The sequence below is a fragment of the Ruditapes philippinarum genome, unplaced genomic scaffold, assembly GCF_026571515.1.
Source record: "Ruditapes philippinarum isolate M1 unplaced genomic scaffold, ASM2657151v2 ctg4014_1_1_1_1, whole genome shotgun sequence".
NCBI classification, from domain to species: Eukaryota; Metazoa; Mollusca; class Bivalvia; order Venerida; family Veneridae; genus Ruditapes; species Ruditapes philippinarum.
Genome location: NW_026855640.1, coordinates 23,174 through 45,863, shown reverse-complemented (window position 1 = coordinate 45,863; position 22,690 = coordinate 23,174). Strand labels below are relative to the sequence as shown.

At 31.0% G+C, this 22,690-nt stretch overlaps 1 protein-coding gene across 1 annotated transcript; it reads left to right on the top strand.

Moving 5' to 3' along the window:
- The first annotated feature begins 1,257 nt into the window (after positions 1–1,257).
- LOC132743988 (uncharacterized) lies at positions 1,258–22,690 on the top strand. The gene is made up of 6 exons (XM_060732586.1): positions 1,258–1,520; positions 11,226–11,671; positions 12,097–12,168; positions 12,886–13,183; positions 13,767–13,823; positions 19,451–22,690. Exons 5-6 carry the CDS (start codon positions 13,790–13,792, stop codon positions 22,075–22,077), a joined length of 2,661 nt encoding a protein of 886 aa, XP_060588569.1. The 5' UTR covers positions 1,258–1,520; positions 11,226–11,671; positions 12,097–12,168; positions 12,886–13,183; positions 13,767–13,789; the 3' UTR covers positions 22,078–22,690.

The following is a 22,690-nucleotide window of genomic DNA, read 5'->3' as shown; positions in this document are numbered from 1 at the left end:
TTTTTGTTTTTGTTTGTTTTTATTTTTAAACAGGATAATCTTGTAACATACCACTAAGCACTATTATTTGACCAAGTAAACCGTGTGCTGAAATTTTGCTGCTCAACATCTTGTCTATTATTGCTAAATTGAGCCTGTCCGAAAAATGGCGGAAATTACCGATATGCAAAAAGAAGCAAACTTGTATACTTTGTGATGCGGTAGAACACCACCAAATATAACACTAAATTTCCAAACCATACTTTCACAGCCATAAATTTCAACAAATGCTCATCTCCTTCAAGTTCCGTTCATAATTATTTGCAGTTTCTGTTTTATTTCGTTAGATTGCTTAAATATTGTATTCTTTTAAAGCGCAAAGAAAATATGTCATATACACATCGTTCAATCGGAAAAGAAGACAAAAGTAAAATACGACATACTTATATATTAAAATGTATCAAGGGTCTTTATATAAATAGACGGTATGAGTACAGTATAGAAAACCCAATATCAAAGATTATTCTAATATTTATTTACAAAAGAATTAAAAGAGTTATTGCTGTTGCACTTATTATGCAATACACTCTAATACTCGTCCGTGAAAAAAAGACCAGGTATTGAATATTAAAAAAAATGCTGACACGAATTCGAATTCGTACCTGGTAACGGTTAGAAAAGTTATTCCAATAAAAAACAAACTTGCAAAACAAAACTTAGAAGACTTGTTATGTACTTCCTTACCAATGGCAAGCAACTTAACCTAAGTTTACTTGTGGAAGACTTTGGCAATTTCGTGGCACAAAATATGTCGACCTGTGAATTTTAAGGTAATTTTTTTACATTTGATAATTCATTCATTGTAAATCAGGTTAGATGGCTCAATATTCTTAGCGATTACTAAAAGATATATCTTTAATGCTATCTTTTCGAGTTTAAGTATTAAAATAAGTCTTCTCATAAAAAAATGCGAGAGCAAAGTGTTACCGTGTCGGGGAATACGCTACGGCGTGTTATATACCTTGTATATATTTAAAATAGTAAACGGGTGCTGAATAAAAATTATTCTTGATGATCAGAGGGTGATTATTTTATAATAATTTGACCATTATTGGCATGGTTAATATACCGAACGCCTGTGGTCGCTATACTTTAACTGTAACTGAAACCTACAAAATGCCCCGTTCCGTTCAATGATTTGAATATACATGTAATTGTAGTAGTAATCAAAGGAGTCTCGCACAATTGTCATTGTAACACGATATGTTAAACCAAGACACCAGGATTTACGTCATAACGCATATAATGTTTATAGCGACAAGATCGATATTAATACCGATTAGTTCTTTTAATTTAATTTTTGAGACCATGCTAGTAATGTGTACCTTTCTTAAATTTTTATTCTGTTTGAAAATGGACCATAACACAAAAGTTTATTTCCTACTGTAAAATCATACGTCATACAGATAAATTGTGATAAAACAAATGTGGATGTTTATGATGTATACATCTATAGAATATTCCATGACTTCGACATAGAGGTAAATCTTTACTTATGTATTACCAAAAGCAAACAAAACTGTCATTTTAGTTTAAGATTTGTCCATGAGTTTAAATTTATGTTCAACTTAAGCTTCTTTAGTGGCTACGAAGGCGGACTAATTTTAACGATATAAGAGGTCAATGTGCACTTGCGCTGATAAATAACCATGACTGCAAACCGACCGATTTTACAAACTTATTTTACATACATGTCGGTATTTGCGTATCTTTACGTATCAACCGGTTATATTCAAAACCGTGTCGGAAATCGAACTGACTATTTTCATGTTATCTACTGCATCATAAAAATTCGTTATATAAGAAGGACAGGCAATATTAAATAATAGAAAATGAAACAAATAATTATCTATGAATAAAAGTTAATTACATTTAATTTAATAATGATGGAACCAGAAATAAGAAATATTTTCTTTACTAAACCTTGCTTTGTTAAATAATAATTTTAGAAATATAGAGATCTCTGACAACTGCTAGTGGTGTACTTAACCTTTAACGCAAAGTGAATTGAAATAGACCATACGAGGCTATTCTAATGTAATAGCAAATAGTCTTGTCCGATTTAAAAATGGAGGGGAAGCACAATGTAATTACAGACAGCAAAGAAATAATTTCAACACGCAAAATGACCTTTATATGATGGTTCAGATACAATGTGTGATGAGTAATTGCATATTTGTCATTTTGTCTAAACTTTGCTTCTAGTTCAGTGATCTCAATAATACTGTTTACTATCGTTTGTTTATAATATCTGTGTAAACCTCTAAATTAAAGTTAATCTTTCTGATATCAAATGGAGTTGTCCGTAGAACAAAATGTTCCATATACATTTTGCATGTTTTGGAATCTATGGGAAATTTAAAATATTCACGTCTCGGTGTTTCAACAAACACACTTATTCCTTCTCATGGTTCTTCCTTCTCATGAGAAGGAAGAAAAAACCAATGGCGCTAATTGCATATTTCTGGCTTCCAAAACTTTTTTAGCCGTTTTTTTAAATATACTTATTTCGTCTGATGCACAGAGTAAAAACGGGTACAATGAAGACCTAAAGCTACCTTTTGCATTGATTTGACCTAGAATGTGTTTTATGTTGTTATTCATGAGAAATAATTCCCATGTAATAGAAAATTAAAAAAGGGATAAAATTAAAAAAAAACAAAAGCAATTCTAGTCAAGGTATATAACATCAAAGTATGTAAATTATTGGTATGCAAGTTCTTGGTGCCACAATTTTGCACCGTGTGGTAATATCGTCGGGTTTTTGCATAGAATCGATGCAATAAATATTTTTCTATTAAAAGGACTATGAGGAAGTCCTCATTTACTCGCAAGATACCACAGTAAAGCCCAAACTTAAATTTAAGACTGTCATAACATATACATTATAGTCTGATATGCACATTTATAATACATTCTTTTCATTCAAACATATCAATACACACCATGGAGGTTTTATGCGGAAGATGTATACAAAAACACTTTATCGTATAATCATGTAATCTAATTTGTTATAAAACCTAGGTGATTCACTGGCATTTTCAATAAACGAGTTTTACAGCAATAAATATTAAAAAACATGACAAAATATTTTGGTTTATTTTTTCCTTAATTTTATGTAAAGAATGACGGGATTTCTACAAGTTCAATTGTCTTACACACACGTCTACTACACGGAAAAATTGTTTTATTTGGAGTGTCCATTATATCCACGTGATGTTAAATCTTCCTTATACTATTTACATTCAAGTGTTTTTTCAGATTTATATATATCAGCCTCGACAAATTACAGCGGATAACGAGACATACTTGAAAAACATCTTGACACTGAAAATAAAATAACAATCAAAAGAATGAATGTAACTATTGTTTAATTATTTAAAGTGAGTAAGGCATGACAGTGTTTCCTGTTGCAAAGACAATATATCAAAAGTCGTTTGAATAGATGAACTTATAATTTTTCTTCAGTTCATTTCCTAAGTGTTGTGTAGAGTAGAAATATGATAAAGCGGTTGTTTTTGTCCGGGTTCAAGGTTATAATCATTGTGATAATTTGTTTTATTATTTTAGGGTAGTATTTGCCATTGAAATCAGAAATATATTCTACATAACAAACATACACAATATATTTATAAGGAGTTTTACGGTAACATAAATAAATTCGCCAAGAAAAAAAGTAAAAAATGGTAAAAGCTTTGGTAACAGCACTATGAATGATATGGGATTTTATCTCACTAAATAAAACCCCAGACTTTCATTTAAAAACATAATCTATAAAAACAATTTGTCAGAGTCAATATTTACAATATATAAATAACATATGGGTTTGTGGCTAACAATAAACTATCATCCCGAGAAAAATACTGTAACTCGAAGTGTTGAGAAGTTATTTTTCTTTTATTCTTGAAGCAAGTGGTGATATATACCAGTCATAAACATACATTAATCTGTGTTTTATTTAGAAAACAAAACACGAACCCATTTGTACTGTTACAAAATCTGATCCTTCTGTATACAAAAAAATTCTTCTCATGGTTTTTGATAAAGTGCATTAATAAGGATGACATCCTATGTCTGTCCACCATATATATAAAATTATGTAATGTTTTACTGATTAAGAATTGTTAAATAATCCTTTGTTGCATGCTTTAATTGTCAGCATGTTCCAGTTTGACACATAAATCATGTCAGGATTATTCACATTGCATTTCAATGATCATACAGTGGTGAAGAACCGTGCAAGCTATTAAGATGTACATACATATCATCAATACTTATGTTACTATGATCTATAGTAGGTTGTCTGAATTGCGTTCTCACATTTTTTCCAAATGGATTTTGGGTTACATTTTGCTAATTTTGACACTCGTTTTCTCTCTGTCTTTTTTAATAAACTTTTACATCTAACTTTTATAGTCATATAAACTTGTCTTTATATTTCTAAAAATACGCCCCATTACGGATAACAATATATTCTAAAAATGGTGGCGGAAATTATCGGATGCGTTACGGTAAGAACGACTTTCTTAATCAAGTTTTTTTATCAAAACACAACTGAAAACACATTTTGTTGTGTTAATTATAATCTACATATTAAAATCTATTTTAAACAAAAAAAAACATGCATATTCTTACACATAGACCTACAGGTTTACCCTGAACAAAATATCTCGAAATTAATTATGGAAATTCAAAATTTAGAATAATTTAATTTGGTTCTGACTTCAATAATGTAATAAATGCCTAAATTGTATGCAACAGGTAACCACTTTTTGGTGTCCAGAACATATAGGTATCTATGGTAACAAACAGGCGGACATAGCGGCCAAGGCAGGCCTTAACACCAGCAGTGTAGCATAACCTATATACCACTCTCCCCCACTGAAGTGTATTTAATAATACGCAAACATGTTTTAACAAAATGGCAGAACCAAACGTATAACAGTCTTCCCATAATTTAACACGTAAACACTTAAGCAGGCATTAAACGACAAATAAAATATTGTAATAACCCCCCAATTTATAAAATTATTAGCCGGCAAAGGCCGGACACAATCCAAGTACCGAGCAGTATGGGTCAGTATATTGAGAAAATGGACCCAGTTTGCCTTCTTTGTGGAGTGAGATATGGTTCTGACCACCTATATGCTCTCAATATGCGTCCCAGATGCGGGGACTGATTGGCAGCATTGGATCAGTGGGGATTGGATTTAGTATAGGCAATATTTTAAATCCTCCAAAAAACAATCATGTATAAAGGGCTCTGAAGATATTCATTCTAGAGTGAAAATAAACTAACAAATTATGAGGTACAAACTTTTAATGTGCCCGTGTCGCCCTCAGTTAATATGAAAATATATAACCCATAAATTATTTAATTCAAAATATAATATATTTTACTCAAATATCACCTAAGTATATATTTATATAAATTCATGACAACAGGTTAATCGGGACCCAGTTTCTTAACATAAGTCGCTTGCCACCTGTTTAATTTTATTAAACCCATTCAGTATTCACCCTATTTGGCCCATCCTTTCTTAATAATGTAACTAACTCGACTATGAGATAAATAAATTAAACCTAATACTTAACCTCTAATATATTGTAATAGAGTAGACAAACTCAATCCAATTCATCCTTATTAATCAATAACTATATTTAGATACTTTGAAGTACACAAATTATTTCAGTAAGAAAAAAATGCTAAACAATTTTCATATGATACCTAGCTATTCAAGAAATCGCACCAAACACTTAAATAAGGGGTAATTTTACATAAATTTTAACCTCCTATAAAATGAAACAAATTGAATATACAACATCAACAAAGTGATTAATCTACTCTCCCCTTTGCAATAAACAATAAATAGCTAACATATAATAGAAAGAGCATCTAAACACGAGGCTTTCTGATTTGTACGAGGGGGCGTAGCCCACGAGTATTAATCAGATTGCTGAGTGTTTTGATTCTTTCTCTTTTGTATCATAGTCAAACATAAAAACACTTTGTCACAATATGAAACTCAATGAACGAAAATCTGAATATGATATTTTTGTCGAATTCCCGACTTTTCCGCCATAATAAGTAAACCCCAGCAAAAATGAGCCAATCAATGGGCATGCTCTGGAGTGCAAGTAACTAATACCTGCACGTACGTATACGATTTAGCTCTGACACATCTTTAACCCAAAGGTTATCAACTTATGATACAACTTCTATTGTACAACTTTTCTACACATTTCAAATATAATGTAAATATTATAATATTAATGAAAAAAGGACATATTTAGGCTACAGTTGAGTTCACACTAAAGGTTACGCAAAGTGCCCTTGGAGTGCACTAATGTGCACTACTTGTGCACTTCAAAGTGCACTTTGAAGTGCACTTCATAAGTGCTTTTTGAAGTGCACTAGACCCTATTATATGCATAAAGCAGTCACTTTTTCTTTCAATGTATAGCTATTAGACTTTTACAAAAGAAAATAGATATCTGTATAAAAGTTTTTCATAATAAATTTGTAGTTGTGAATATTTGTTTTTGTAAAGTATGGTGTATAATATTAGAACAATATTTTTTCAAGTAAAAAAATTTACTGATTTTGTACTTGAAAACTTAATAGTTAAAATTTATTAAGTAAATATAAATAATTATTAATTAAATATTGATAAGTGCAAATAAATAAACAAACTTAATTGATATTTAACATGATTCTATTTTATCATAATATGGTAATGATATATGAAACCTTAAAATGCTAATTTGACAAAAGATCATTTTCTGGGGGGATGGAGGGGGGGGGGAGCAAATTATACCACTAAGTTTCTTCTGATCTTACCTTATGGTTTTTTTAGTTAAAGTTTATGATTAAAAGCATTAATAGCCTTTAATAAGAATTAATTAGGTATAATTATGTTTATAATTGGCCTAAATTTTGTCAATTTTATCTTATTATCTCTCTTACCTTCTCAAACTGAGATTCACATACGATCTATATAAATGATATATGTTATTCTGAAAATAAATATTTATATATTATAGTGGTATGAAGGAAATGTTGATTAAATATTGATCTGTGTGGATAAAGTATTGATATGTGCCCGTGGGACACAAGTATACTTAAACTGACCTGGATATTAACAAAAGATTAGAAAATCTTTCAATTCCATTTTTTGAGACGACAACTGGTTTTATTTTTCCTTTTAATTTTTTTTTTAGGTTTTAAATTATTTAAGTTTTTTGTACTACTTGTAATGAATCTATTGCACCAACATCCAGAGAATACGGTATTTACAATGCCTACTTAAATTTATCATCTGCTAAAAATATGTTATTTACCCTAGGGGCTCTCTTATCAGCAGGGTACAATATAAAACACCAATACACAGCATGACTTTTGACACTTTACTCTTCTGTTACTGTTTTCTGTTCTTGTATTATGTGTCATTTAAAAAAAGAGATATACATAAAAGTGAAAAGTAAGTTGCAAAAGTTTTAAAATCATGTATTTGAATATTTTCTTTAATATGTATTATGTTTTTAATGTGTTAAAACTGTCAAGGCAAATTTGTCAAATCTGTTATAGAAAAGTTAAACATTTCCCAGTTCAGAAATTAAAAGGCACTGCAAATTTTAATGCAGAATGGCAAGAAATGTGGATAAAAATTTATATGAGGTCTTTGTATCTTTGTATCTTTGTCTCAATCAAACCGAGTCTGCAATTCTTATGTTATTTTGTTGTGATTAATGCTTCCGAGGGATCACTTTGTTTCCAGAATTTTGTACTTCACAACAGCAGGTGTCAAGTGCCGTGTGGCAGCCGTAAAAAGTTGCCCCGTACTTCACTTCAGTGTTGTTATATTTTCTGGTCCTTCGGGATCATTGATGCCAGCACTATAAAGTGTTGAGAATTGAGTTCCGCTCAAGCCGGTGCTAGGGGGCGTGAGGGATGTTGCACATTTCCATTATCCCTCATGTACAGACTCAATCAAACCGAGTCTGCAATTCTTATGTTATTTTGTTGTGATTAATGCTTCCGAGGGATCACTTTGTTTCCAGAATTTTGTAGTATAGCTAACACTAATATTGATTTAAAACCAGTTTTTAATGAAATATTAGATAATTCCACTTCATGGACGATGATGACAATACTATCTTATATGCACTTATGCAATTATGATTATTTTTATATTTGATTATACAAAAATCATTTATCTATGTATAACAGTCGCTCTCAGAAAAATACAATACAAAGCATGACTTGAGACTTTCCTAGAGCTGTCATTGATTCATAGAAAAGCATATTGACGATACATCGATATCAGATGATAAATATCAGCGATACTCCAATATATCAATATATAACATACATATTTCACTTTCATACCTGGAAAAAATGTGGATACATATTTGTATGAAGTCTTTCTAAAATAGCTAACACCGATATGAATTTTAATCGAGATTTTAACCATTTAATGTTTTTAGAAAATTCCAAATTCATTAGCAGAAGACCGGTATAATGAAAACAATCGCTCTCAGAAAAATACCAGTACACAGCATGACTTTTTCCTCTTTTATAAAAGTATGTCCTTTATACATTAGATTTTTAATATTGAAATCATTATTTATGCTATCGAATGTATTTCTTTTATGGATAATATGATATTTTAATCATTTATATCGTTAAAAATTATGCAAGCATTACACAGTTGAATATTAATTCATCACAGTATATCTATTGTTTTAAAATCAATGTTTTTATATTCTCTTTCAATATTGAACATAAGGAATTGTCTTCAGGTTATATATTATAAAAATCATATTTTACCTGAAATATAAACCTTTCCTTGTTTTGTTTGAGCTTAAAAAAATGTTTATGTTGGTTAATAAAAATATGATTAAAATGAATAAAAATATATATATTTTAACTTTAAGCTTTAACATGCTAACATCAACTTAAATGTTAAAACTGCTAATTTTAAAATGTCCTTATTTATATTCATGAAAAGGCCATATATCCCCCAATTCGCAGGCTTCGACATTGGCGGTGGTCGCATTGGTCCGAGACCACCTGATTTTGGCAATGACCACCTATTTTTTCAGGCAACTGGTCCGTTAGACCACTTGAATTTTCAAAATGATGCAGGGCTCATCTGGAAGAATGGTTATTTGGTCGAAAAACGTGTTCTGTAATTGTTGTTTCAAACCATTTCCCCGATGTACAGGTACATGTTCATTCATCTCATTAGTTCCAAAGGATCTGAAAACATCCATAACTTTTTATTAACCCGCTAACAGTGTAGTTAAAAAGTAGAAAATTCAAAATTAATTTAATAATTCAAGTATAAAATGTCTTTAGTTCTGCATTGCATTTATGACATTATATCACTATGGGATATCGGATAAAAACATGTATAATGGTGCAAACAAAGGCAAATGAAAAATCAAATATCAAATATCTAGTAATCTTTGGCTTCTTTTTCAAACGATCAGAGATCCATCCTTTTCTTATTTTAAGAACTTTAAAGGGTTATAAATAATTTGTCAAAAATAAATAAAATTTCAACAAACAAGCGTGTTTAATAAATTCGTGAGGAAGATAAGCTCAATTATAATGTAGGATTTTTTCTGTTTATCATTAATATTTCATAGTTTCAAAGACAAGAATATAATAACTTAATAGTTTAATCAAAATTGTTAATCTATTAAAAGCATATATCATTCTTATAAGATGTACCAGGAAACAGCAATGAGTCTTTGAATTACAGTGACCTAGTAAACACCCGACGTTGACACAACGTTGGATCAACGTTGAAACTTGATCGCGACGTTGGCGACCTTCATACAACGTTACACCGACGTTGAATCCCCGACGTTTAACAGACGTCTCATTTTGACGTCGATTCGACGTCGGGTTTTGGACGGTAATCTGACAATAGCCTAGTATAGGTGATTTAATTTTTAAAACCTAATAAATAAAATCAAGGGTGGGAAGATTAGTGGGAACTTAACTGTAAATGTTTAACTATTTTGGGTTAAGTCGAACAATCTTCCATCAATATTCATGTAGTCAGACGTATGTAGCATAAAATAATCCTAATGTATCCCATAAATAATAACAAAAAAAACTGCTTTTAGTAAGGCGGGGGTTCAGAGACTCCTATGCTCTCCTTCAGGTCCATTCCATAGGTTCGGGGTGGGGGCGGAATTTCTTGGGCACCCCGCGGGCGCCTTTTTCATCAGGAAGGGGTATACTTGTGGGGAGGGGCTCTGGTTGACTCGAGGCCCAATGTTCACCAAGATTTAAGGATCAGTATCAAGGTCAGTATCAAATTTAAAAAAAAACTAAAATATTCCCCATTGTTTATAATTATAGATTTAATATTTGAATTTAACTTGATAAAGCTTGGCATGAAATAACATGTTTATGCAATTTTAGAATAAATTTATTGTTATTTTTGCAAGATACGGGCATTTTACAGTTGATCCAAAAATAGATTTGATCCGATTATTTTTGCATTTGTTTTGTAATTCTTTGATATTATCCGCAATTAGGTTGGTTTCTATGCAAATCAGTTTTTTGTTACATTTTGAATATGTGTATTTTAATAATAGCCAAATACGATAAGTTTTAGTATGAAAATAAAATCAGGATCACTTGATCCTGATCCTGATCTTTTCTTTGTGACGACGTCGGCGACCTTCAATACAACGTTCACCGACGTTGCGTCCACGACGTCTAACAGACGTTTCATTTTGACGTCGATTCGACGTCGGGTTTTGGTCTGTGCCTTGGTGTGCCTTGTTCCCCTGCTAATCCAAAATAAAAAATCTACCATATATATCGAACAATAAATTTAAAGTTTATAAATTTCAATCAACAACAGTTTATAGACTTTATTTGCGTTAAGACTTTGATTGTTTACATTATGAACACTAATTATTTACCATGATTTACTATAGATACATTAAATAATATTTTAAATTTTCTATATATTTGGTTTATTTATTAATTTGGTTTGGTGAGAAATTATAAAAGTATGCATAATACTTGAATTTATATTAAACTATTAACTGTTTATCTATATCACAGTTGTTTGGAAGCAGTCAACATTTAATATTGAAATAGTCATAGGACGGGTTTTATTTTTGATTTAACGATCAGAATTATTATATTGTTACAGATACTAGGGATGATTTGGTAACTTAGAAAATGGCAACCACAAGTATAGGTCAAACTTCGTCGACATGTGCGGAGCAGAATCGTTGCCACCTGTTTCGTCTGCAAATGCTGATTATAGACGGAGGACTACTGATACTAAGGAATATTTTGGATAAGAAACTTCAAAATTCCTCTCTAAGCCTTAGCACATTTTTACAACAAAAAAGGTTAAAACTAACCAATCTAAGAGCAAAAGGAAGAATAACACAAGTACAATATGATGTATTGTTTCCATCAGGCGGCAGTGGTCCCTCCACCACCGACCTAGACGTCACGTTAATCATGTTTCTGCTTAGGAACTTCAAGTCATTTGGTATGAATAAGAATTTCCAGTGGAACTCAAATCCTGCACAAGGTGATACTTCAATTGAGGCTGATATGTTTCGTCTGACAATGTACAGGAACGAGGTAAATGAGAATAAGATCATTAGACAGTTAGGTTTTAATGGTTAGAGAGCTTGTGACATCTTGTTGTGAACAAAAATAAGTTTCATTACATGAAGTTTAAATTATAACGTATAAAAAGTCTTTCTGCTCAAATAGCTAGTCGATTTTAGAACTAAAACTTCTAAGAAAAAAATCAATAATGTTTTTTTTTTATATATTTTGTTTGACTAATTAATAACTTATGTAGTAAAATTATGTTTCAGATGCATGGTGTCTAAAACATTAAGTTTAACTACGAAACTTTTCCATTACATGCCATATATCTAAGAGTGGCTATATAATTTGAGATTAAGTCATCGGTGCTTACATAACATTTTCTCTTTTATGTCACTCCTTGCAACTTTTCATTTGACACCAATATATTTTACATTTTTTACTTTAATTAGCTAAGTCATATATCTTCAACAAGTGGAATTACACCGAATATCTTCACAAAAAAGTGGACGGAGATCGAACAGGTTAGGATGGTATTATATCGTTCATTTATATCTCATTCCTTCAGTTTTGTGTATAAAATTTTATGTTCGTGCTAAGTTATATACCATAATAATAAAGTTCTGAAAGTAATTTAATTACTTTACAGGCAATCAAAAAGTTTAGTCAAATAACGAATCGGCAATTTACAAATAAAGGCTCAACACGATAAGAAATTAATCGCATGGCCCCTTTTATTTCTTTATAAAAATTGTGTTTATTAATAAGTACTTTAAGAAGTCATTTGATCTGATCAATAAATTTCCAAAATAATTTTTAGGGTAATATACATACAGTTTTATGTAAGAAAATCATCTTAAGCAGACTTATTATTTTAATAGATGAAAATATTCCGAAATCATTTTCTTTTAATCAAATACATTTGATATTGTCTAGTATTGTATTTAGAACGGCTATATCATGTTATACTTAGATCAAAGTTAATTCATTTAATGCTTAACTTAAAGATTGCGGCTTGTCTCGTGCAAGGTTTTCTTGAGGAGGTGTAAATAGCAGATAATATTGTCTGTAAGTAACAAACATAACACAACAGAGAGATTATAACATTAAGCATTATATGCAGTAACACAGGCTATGATAAACATGATAGAAGTTCAAGTGTACAGTCGTTCATATACAATGTATGTTTTGGTATAAGATTTGGTATGGACATTGATGTTAGTAATTGTGTATTTTTCCAGGTTCTTTTGAGGTTGAACTCGAAGACGACTCCCATTCAACATCTTCAAAAGACCATTGATGACTTTAAAGTAAGTCCACTTGATCCAGAGGCAGAGAGAAGAGTACAGAAGGCCATAGACAGTTGGCAAATGTTAGAAAAAAGTGTTGAAGCTGAATTAAAACTTATAAAAGAGGACACAAAGGACATAAAACATTCTGTAGATAGTCAGGCACAGAGTATTGATGAATTAAACAGGAGGACGTTTGAACATGATTAACAAATACAGGAATTAAAGTTAAAGGAAGAACCTAAAAAGGGTACATTTTTGACGGTCTTAACATTACCATATTATGACAGGCGATCTTTTTATTTCAATATTTGGAAGTGTTAATAGATATTTTCAAAACTAATAATTTGAAAACTATTTTAAATTCAACAATGAAACACGGTAATAATATTTAACGGCTTATATATATCAATATAATTTACAACATCTTCTGTCATCATTACAATTAAAGCATTTACGCATATAACTTTGATTATTATTTATACATTCGAAATGGCAGCCCCTTCATTACCAAGAAAGTTTCATCAGTATTGAAGCATTTTTTCATAGCAGTTTGAATTTGTAAAAGGAGGCTTTTCAGTGAAAACGGCCATTTTTTAAAAATATTCTCATAACAATATAATTCTTTTTTTTTTTAAATATTCTTATAACAATACCATTAAAACTCACCTTTTCAACCTTTGCTATTTTCAATTTATTTTGATTACTTTATTTTTCACGGAACCAGACCTTTCATGTGATAAATAAATTAATTCAAATGCAGATAATATTTTTTAAAGTTAAGCTTCTTACTGCATATATCTATATTCAATATATTTTATTTCTAAATGTAGATGATACAGCAGAGACAGAATCAATGCGACTTTCTCAATATGCAGAGTGGAAAAAAAGTAAGTAAATGTTCTTAATGTTTTAATAAAATATTTTAAAAGATGTTTTGTGATATTAAATGAGTAATTTGCGGTGCTCAAGTAAACTTTTGGAAACGGGGGAGCGGGCATAGATAGTGAGTTACCCCCACCCCTCCTCACTCACTTTCATGGCTTTCTTATAATAATCCCCATGCGCCCTCTTGTTGAGAGAACATAGGGGCGGTATAATTGGGGAGGGACCGGGGCAAGGCCCCTATTTTTTCCACCTTAAGTTGTTCTAACAATTCTTTATAGATCAGGGCAGAGAGCCTTCCACAGTTCACACTTTTTGAGCGGGCTAAGGACATTATTTGTGTCCTATCACATGCATTGTTTCAAATGTAAGATTAAACTATTTCATTTTTATCAGCTAACCTAGATAATTTGAAGAAGTGACATACTTTCATGTCGTTTGATTTACAGCTATGACAGTTGGACAATGTCCATAGTTAAGGGTGAAGAAATGAGCCTTTATATCATCAGTTTCTGTTTATTGTCTTGGTTACAGCTGCAAACATTCCATTCAAATCTGACATATAGATATGTAATTAAAAATTGAAGGCAAAATTCGAATTTTGTCATGGTACGATTAATTCTGACAGAGTTTTGCCCCTTGATGGAATTTTCAGTGTCCGTTCATTATCTTATTAACGCTTGTACACATTCAACTAAAATCTGACACATGGATACGTCAAAGAAATCCGCAAGTCAATTTTAAATGTTGTCATTGTTTCATGACTTATGGCAGAGAAATGTCCTTTAAAAATCAGTTTCCGTTCATTATCTCCAAAACAGTTGTACAAATTTTACTCAAATTCAGTCATAACATATGCAAGTCAAGCTTGATTTTGGTCATGGTTTAATGATTTTTGACAGACTTTGCTTTTACTTTGAAAAAAGAAGAAAATCTCAGTTTCCGTTCATTATCTCCCAATCAGTTGTACACATTCAACTCGAATTTGACACGTTTGATGATTTTTGACAAAGTTATCTCTCTTGAACTTTGACAAAAAAAATAAGATATTTTAGTTACCGTTTATTATCTCCCCAACAAGTGTACACTTTCAACTCAAATTTACATATAGAGATACATCTTAGTCATAAGCAGGCTGAGTTTATATTTGCCATGTTTTGTTTATTTTGGACATAATTATCTCTTAATGTAGGATTTGTTTCCTTTTTGAAATTGTCAGTTTCTGCGCTCTAAATTTGTGGAAATCTTTGTATAAAGTTGATATCGCATGTGCAATTATACCTGAAAATACAAGTCATGTTACAGTTTAATTATGGTCAGATGTTTTTTTACAGATATCCCCCTTTTACTTGGAAAAGATTTAAAAATTCACACTTTGAAATCATTATCTCGGCAAATATATCATAAGTATTCATCAGCCAGCGATGGGGATATATTAGTTTTGCTTGTGCGTATCTTCTGTGTTCTTGAATCAACAAAATTACACTGTTTTCAGATTTTCCAACAAGAAAGCTTTTCCTATGTACAATATTACCGAGCTTAAAGGAATAAAAATAAATGTTTAACTTAATTGAGTGTGACATGTTTGAATATAATATTTTTTTTATCCTTTTTTAAGTTACCCTATAAAAATTCTGTCAATGAGCCGGTCCTTATTCAAATGACGGGAACCAAATTTGGACAGAGAACCAGGGGTATGACAAGAATATGCATGGAGATTATTTTGGCGCATTGGGCGCTTATTCATGAAAATGATAAACGTTTAAAGTAATATTTATCTTAAAAATCATATATCACACTGTCGTAATATTTATCATTCTGGTTGGTCATTATAAGTCACAAGGTCAAAGGTCACAGGGACCTCTAATAGTTTCGGCTCATTATCTTGAAAATAATTTATCACAAAGTCTTCATATTTCACATATAGAGTAGACATAAGTAGTTAATGATCCCTATTGATTTTAGGATCCTTGTTCATACGTCAAAGTCACGGGGACTTTAATGCCAGAATCGGTTTGGCTCATTACCTTAAAAAGTATTTATCACTTAGTATTTATATTTCACATATTAATTGGTATAACTATTTGATGATCCCAATCAATGTTTGGTCTTCAAGACAAAGGTCAAGGCAAAAGGGACCTTTATTATTTAATATCCGTCCGTAGATGAACTGCATGGTTTCCGCTGACCATCCTAAAAGTTGTTTATCACAAAATCCTCATGTTTGAGATTCTAACTGGTCATAATTAGTAGATGTATCCTATTGACTTTGGGTCAATAAAAGGACAAGGTAGGTCATAGGTGTCATTAATATCAGAATGGTTTCCAATGATTATCTTAAAAAATTATTTGTCACAAAGTCTTCATGTTATAGATACTGATTAGACATATGTTTCAATAGTGAATTATCCCTATTGATTTTTGGTCACTAGTCAACGATCAAGGTCACAGGGGCTTAAGATTTTACAATGGTTTTTCGCTCATTGGAAATCATTTATTACTTAGCCTTGATATTTCTCATGTTGATTGGTTATAATTAGTTGATGACTCATATAGATTTTTTGATCGTTAGGGCAAAGGTTAATGTCAAAGGGACCTGAAATGTCAGGATGGTTTCTTCTTATTTTTCCTCAAAACTGCTTGTTATAAAGTCTTTGGTTATATTTTAATTTTTGCTGATCAACACTAATCAAAGTCAAAGTCAAGGTCGCAATAACCTGAATGTTAAATTAGTTCCGCTTATTCTCTTGACACCAATTAGTTACTAAGTCTTCATAAATTACATATTTGTTGGTTATAACTAGTAAATGAGCTTTAGGGGCGTAAAACTGCGGAATGGTTTCCGTTCATTATCTTAAAAGATATATATCATTAAGTCTTCACATTTCACATATTGATTGGCCATTACTAGATGATGACCTTTATTGATTTCAGGTCACAAGGTCAAAGGTCAATAGCACGGTATCCTAAAATATACAAGTGGTTTGCAACTAATAGCTGTTTAATAGTAATTCTTAACTAAAGTCGAAGTTGGTATGATCATTTGTGAGGGGTTATTTGGTCAAAATTCAAGGTCTAAGTGACTTGATATGTCAAATATTTTCCGCTCATTATGTATGATGAAATCTATTAATGGCATGTTTCTATAACATTATTGCCAATAGAATATGTCAATGGCTGAAATGGGCAGCATATATGCCGTTCAACATTTCTTAACTTGAGTGATATTTTCCCTTTTGATTGAGGTGGCGATCAGTGGGTCAAAGTCACTTGAGCGAAAAATTATACAATTTATAGTTATACTATTTTGCCCATACAGTTATTTATTGACGTATTTAATATTTGGTAAAATGATAATATGCATAGTATTTTTTTGTCTTGAGTTTGATGTCAATAAGGTCCATGTCACCCGTACAAAAAATGGTTTTCACACTTTTGCCCATAGATATATTCAATATTCGGAAGGAAGATAAATTGCATGATATTCTTCCTTTTGATTCTGGTGGGGTTCAGTGGGTCAAGGTTGCCAATTAAAGATGTTTACACAACTGTGATACAGTCTTTATTCTTTATTGTATTTTAATATTTGGTAAGATGATAACTGATGATCTTATTCCTTTGGATGGAATTATTCGTCAGTTTGGTCAATGCTAACAGTGCTAAAATAGATTTTTACACTTTTGTCCATATATCCTACATTTATGGACATATGTCATTCTTATTTTGTAGGAAGATAACTTGATGGGTATGCTTCCTTTCGATTGATTTAGAGGTCAGTGGGGGTAGGTCATTGGTCCAAATAATATATTCTACACATTTGTTGATTCAGCCTTTAATTTTAGACTGACATTTTCATATTTGAAAGATTGATAATTTGCATCCTTATGATGGGGTCGGTTGGATGGAGGTCATCTGTGCTAAAAATTAATTTTCACATTTTGTCCATACAGCCTTTATTTATGGACATATGTCTTTCAGTTCTAATTGGAAGATTTGTTGCAGGGTTTTCTTCCTACGAATTGAATTATAAGTCAGTTGTTTATGGTAAAAAGTGCCAAAAAATAGATTTTTACCTAATACATTGGATTGACAATAACTTGGATGTTCCAGTTCCTGGTTTCACAATGTCAATGTTACTTGTGCTATAAATATATTTTTTCACTTTTTATACACGTTTCTTTTAACAAATAGTTCATATTCACAAGGAACATACCTAAGGTGGTCCTTTAATTTTGGATAGTGTTTAAGGCACTGAATACAAGATAAAGTTTTACATTTGTATATCTTTGATAAAGCTGAATATGTTTCAACTTCAGCACAAGCCATACCAATGGCTTGCCAACTTATATTTTCACAATTTCAAAATGCCATGACTGTCAATTAATTTATCTATGTTAAACTTTATAAACTATGTTTACAATTTGTTGGGCATTTTTAGTCCATAACTGAGTAATTGGGTAAAATGTTTTGAAATATTGTAACTGATAAGAATTTCAACCACGGACATTTGTGTTTAACAAAAAAATCTTCATTCCTGTGTTTTCATTTAAACTAGTTGTTTAAAAACGGGAACCTCAAATTGAAAGCTTGAATTAAGAGGTATATTATTTGCAGGTCACAGATACAGTGAATAATGATAAACATACACGTTAGCATTTTCAAATGTAGTGTTCAAAGTGAACAATTTACATGAATGGAATTTTGGCAACGCCCTCCACATCCCAGAGACTCGGGTGATATAATTTTATTCACCTCGTTTAATAATTTCAGTATTGTAACTACTATAGCTCTTATGCAATATCCTCTATAAAAATTATTTCACAAAAGTCATGATTGGCACTAATTATTTCCCCTCAGCAGAGAAGAAGGGGGATTATATGAATGGCTTCTGTCCGTACATCTGTCTGTTATTTATAAATGAATTAATGTTCAATGCGACAACATAGAAATGTGTAGGCTAAATAAATAATATTTAAAAAGATATTCTTGTTTCGTTTCATAATTCAATCACTATTGATTATATTTCACTGGGATTTATCAATCAGTTCCTAATTTTATTTGAGAATAGACATGACATTTCTTACTCAATAACAATAGCTGTTATATTTATAATATAATGGTTAAACAGTTGATCTTGTGCATTTTTTCTAAGCAAATTTATTAAAGACCAAAGCTACCAGACAATGGTTTTAATTTGTAAAAGATTTTAGAGAAAAATGAGATTTTCAATGAATACAGAAAAAGTATTATTAAGATATTTTGTATAAAGTAAAGTTAATATTTTTCAGATAATTCAATTTTTGCTGTATTCGTCTTTTTTTTAAATTAAAAAAAGAAACAGACGAATACAGTTTGTAGCGTTTTCATTGATCTTGTGTTTGCCCATATGTAATTTAGGCTATTGTCAGAATGATGGTTGGTAACATGTTTTTTTTTTCAAACTTTATTTATTAATGATTTCTAATTATGTCTCTTTCTTATGAACTTATGACGAATTTCTTTCGCAAGTAATGTAAGAATTAATGATAGCAAGCTTGTCTAGTGTCTTTTCTTGTATATTCAAGAAAAACCCTAAAAATTGAATAGGAATGTGTTACAATCAGTTATAATATATAAATAATTTCTATTTTAGAACTCAAGGATCAACTGATAACATGGTACAACGCCAATCAGAGTACAGTTCCTCTTTCACCACTAACAGATGATTCCCATACACCTCTAGCTGGGTTCTATATTTTGCCAGAAATTGACATACAAACGAATCTCTCAGGTGGAAAGAAAGTAACAACTAGAGTCAAGTCATTACTCGACCTGTTTGCATCGGATAGAAAACGTCAACTGAAAATATATTTATCAGCGATAGCTGGATTCGGGAAAACAGCATTTTCAAAATATCTCACTATAACGTGGTGTCAAGCTCATAAAAAGGATGAAAGCTATAAGCATTTTAAAGAAAAAGAATTAGATGCTTTGTCTGACTTTAAGTTTTTGTTTCTAGTTCTATTGAGAGATTCAGTTAACGTCTGTGATGTTGACGATATGATTGAACAACAAGTCATACAATACCTTCCTTGCTCATCTTCAATGCCAAAAGGTCTTTTGAAGGACATTTTAGATCATGAAAAATGCCTTGTTATATTAGATGGACTTGATGAATGGTCACATCCTGAAAACAAGTGTACAAAACTCCCTAAAAGTATTCCACATCAATATGAACGTGAAAAATGTGTTATCTTAACCACGACCCGGCCATGGAAGCTTGGAGTCTCAAACTTGAAAACAAATCAAATACACAAAACAATAGAGCTAGTTCAACTTAAAAAAGATGATGTACGGCAATTTAGCCACAATGCAATGGGAATATTGAAAGACGACACTGAAGAAGATGAACTCTGTGCATTTGAAGAGAAAATTAGAAACCATGGCCTTGAAGATATGAAATCTACGCCTCTCCTTTTACTCTATCTTATATGTTTATGGGTTTACAAATTTCCAATAGGAAATTCCGCTGTTGAAATCTATACAGGCATAATTGAGCTCCTTCTTTCTAGAACAGCAACGCTACATGGAAAGTTCCATTCATCGTGTGAAATATCCCCAAGTTATATTCCTGAATGTTTCGAAAACCATACACGTTGCTCTTGTTACTCCACGTTTCTTTTGAAGATAGGGAAATTAGCTTTTTATACATTGTTCAGTAAGATAAAGGAGCACACATTAGTTTTTGATAAAAATATTGCTGAAAAATATCTTAACCAGGAAGATTTGAAGTCAAGTTGTCTAGCAGGAATGTTATCAGAAAGCAAAACGAAAACATTAATAGCTGAAAGTTTTAAAATTTCATTTTCACATAAAACAGTGCAAGAATACTTTTCAGCTATATTTATAAGCTTTATAAGCTTTCAAGATACAAATGAAGTTCAAAAAATCATCTTTGAAGAGTGCAACTGTTTACAAAATATTCTAAACATGTCAAAAGTGTTTGTCTTCATCAGTAATATGAACCCAAAATTAATGTCTGCAATATCAAGAGATTTAATGCCGATGATAAACAATGATGAAAAAACAGGCAAATACAGAACTAATACAGATATTAATCACATGCCTGTGTTACAGGATATACAAGACATGTACATTTCTTGTGCCATAGAAACAAAGGAAAACATAAACCTAAAATTGTATTTACAAGATTTCAGAATCAGTGACAATGCACAATGTCAGGAATTACAACATTTGTGTCAGCAAAATAAAGAAAACATAAAATCAATAATGATACGAAATGTAGATATTTATAGTCTTCAAGAAATTATCAAATTGTTTGCACTCTCTGACTTTCCACTTATAGAGAAATTTTACTATAAGGGAGAAATTAAAGAAGAAGAAGAAGACGAAATAACGAGCTTGTTATTTAATACTTTAAAATGTTTCACTATGAGATCATGTAAATATAAAAATCATGCATTTCATGCGAAATATTGCCGGCTGTCTGCAGAGATAAATGACAGACTGGAAAACTTACAACACCTGGAGTATTTATGTTTAACCTATTTCACTATGACCCACGAGATAATGGAAAGATTATTAATTTTCCTCACTAGCAAAAAGTCAATGAAAGAAATAATATTGTATGAACTGAAATGTAGTGATCATGATACAGATGATATTTCATGTAGATTCAACCTGGACCTATCTCAACATTTACATCTAAGATATTTAGGATTGACCCGAATACCTGTGTCAAAAATTAACATGGATGCATCCTTGTTGGAGCAATGTACTGTAGGTGAATTACATCAACCTGGTGATGCGTCATCTTTTCTCAGTCGACTACCTGCAGCCAGTAAACTACACACATTAATGTGTCAGCATATAAAATCGTCCTGTGACATAGAAACAATGTTGAAAACTTTACCATTGTTACATTACATGAAAGAAGTTTGGTTGTATGGAATCAATTTAGGTGAAAAGTCATTAAAACTTTCACCTAAAATGACCAACATTGAACTTGTAGCCTTGTATTATATAACAATGTCTTGTACAGTGTTAAATGATCTCATTTCTGTTGATCTCATAACTGTTATAAATAAACTACCACATACAGTGACAGTATGTCTGGAAGGTTGTGATATAAAACCAGAAACAGAATTTGAGAACTTTAAAACATTAATAAAAAACTCAGACATTTTTGTGATCACCCATGATGGCACCTTAAAGTCTGGGACGTATAGGTTTGAGTTTAAAACAATTGAAACTACATAGTTACCTTAAATGAACCTGGAGAAAAAATATAGATACGTTACAAGTGAAATAGATACAGTTTTTATATTTTGAGTCTGACTTTTGATCAATAAACCATTTAGATAATTTTATTAGTTTCTCAAAATGTGAATATGAATTGAAACAGAGGTTTTCTTGTTAGGTCAACAAGTACGGATTGATTCTAAATGTATTAAACAGAAGTGTTTTATTTCTACTCGGTTATATAAGGCTATGATACGTACTTGTTGTTCACTATTCATGACCCTAGGCCAGGTACTGTAGGGGAAGTCAGATAAACTCAGCTTTGGTCAACTATATCATGACCAACTCGTTATCTTTTGGGCAACCCGTCCGAACATTTTTATGTACAAAAATGTTATTTATCAAAATTTAAAATAATATCAGTTATTTATTTTATGCTTTTCATTGGATTACTGATTTATCCGTGAAAATTATATTTGATAATTTCACAGTGAAAATTATCAAAATATAATTTCACACTTTTCAATGACGAAACTACTTTTTTAAGATTTTCCCCATGTGGTACCTAAATTTTATTTTTGCTAACAATTCTGACAATGGCATGCTGTTTAAAGAAAAAGCAAAGCTTAAA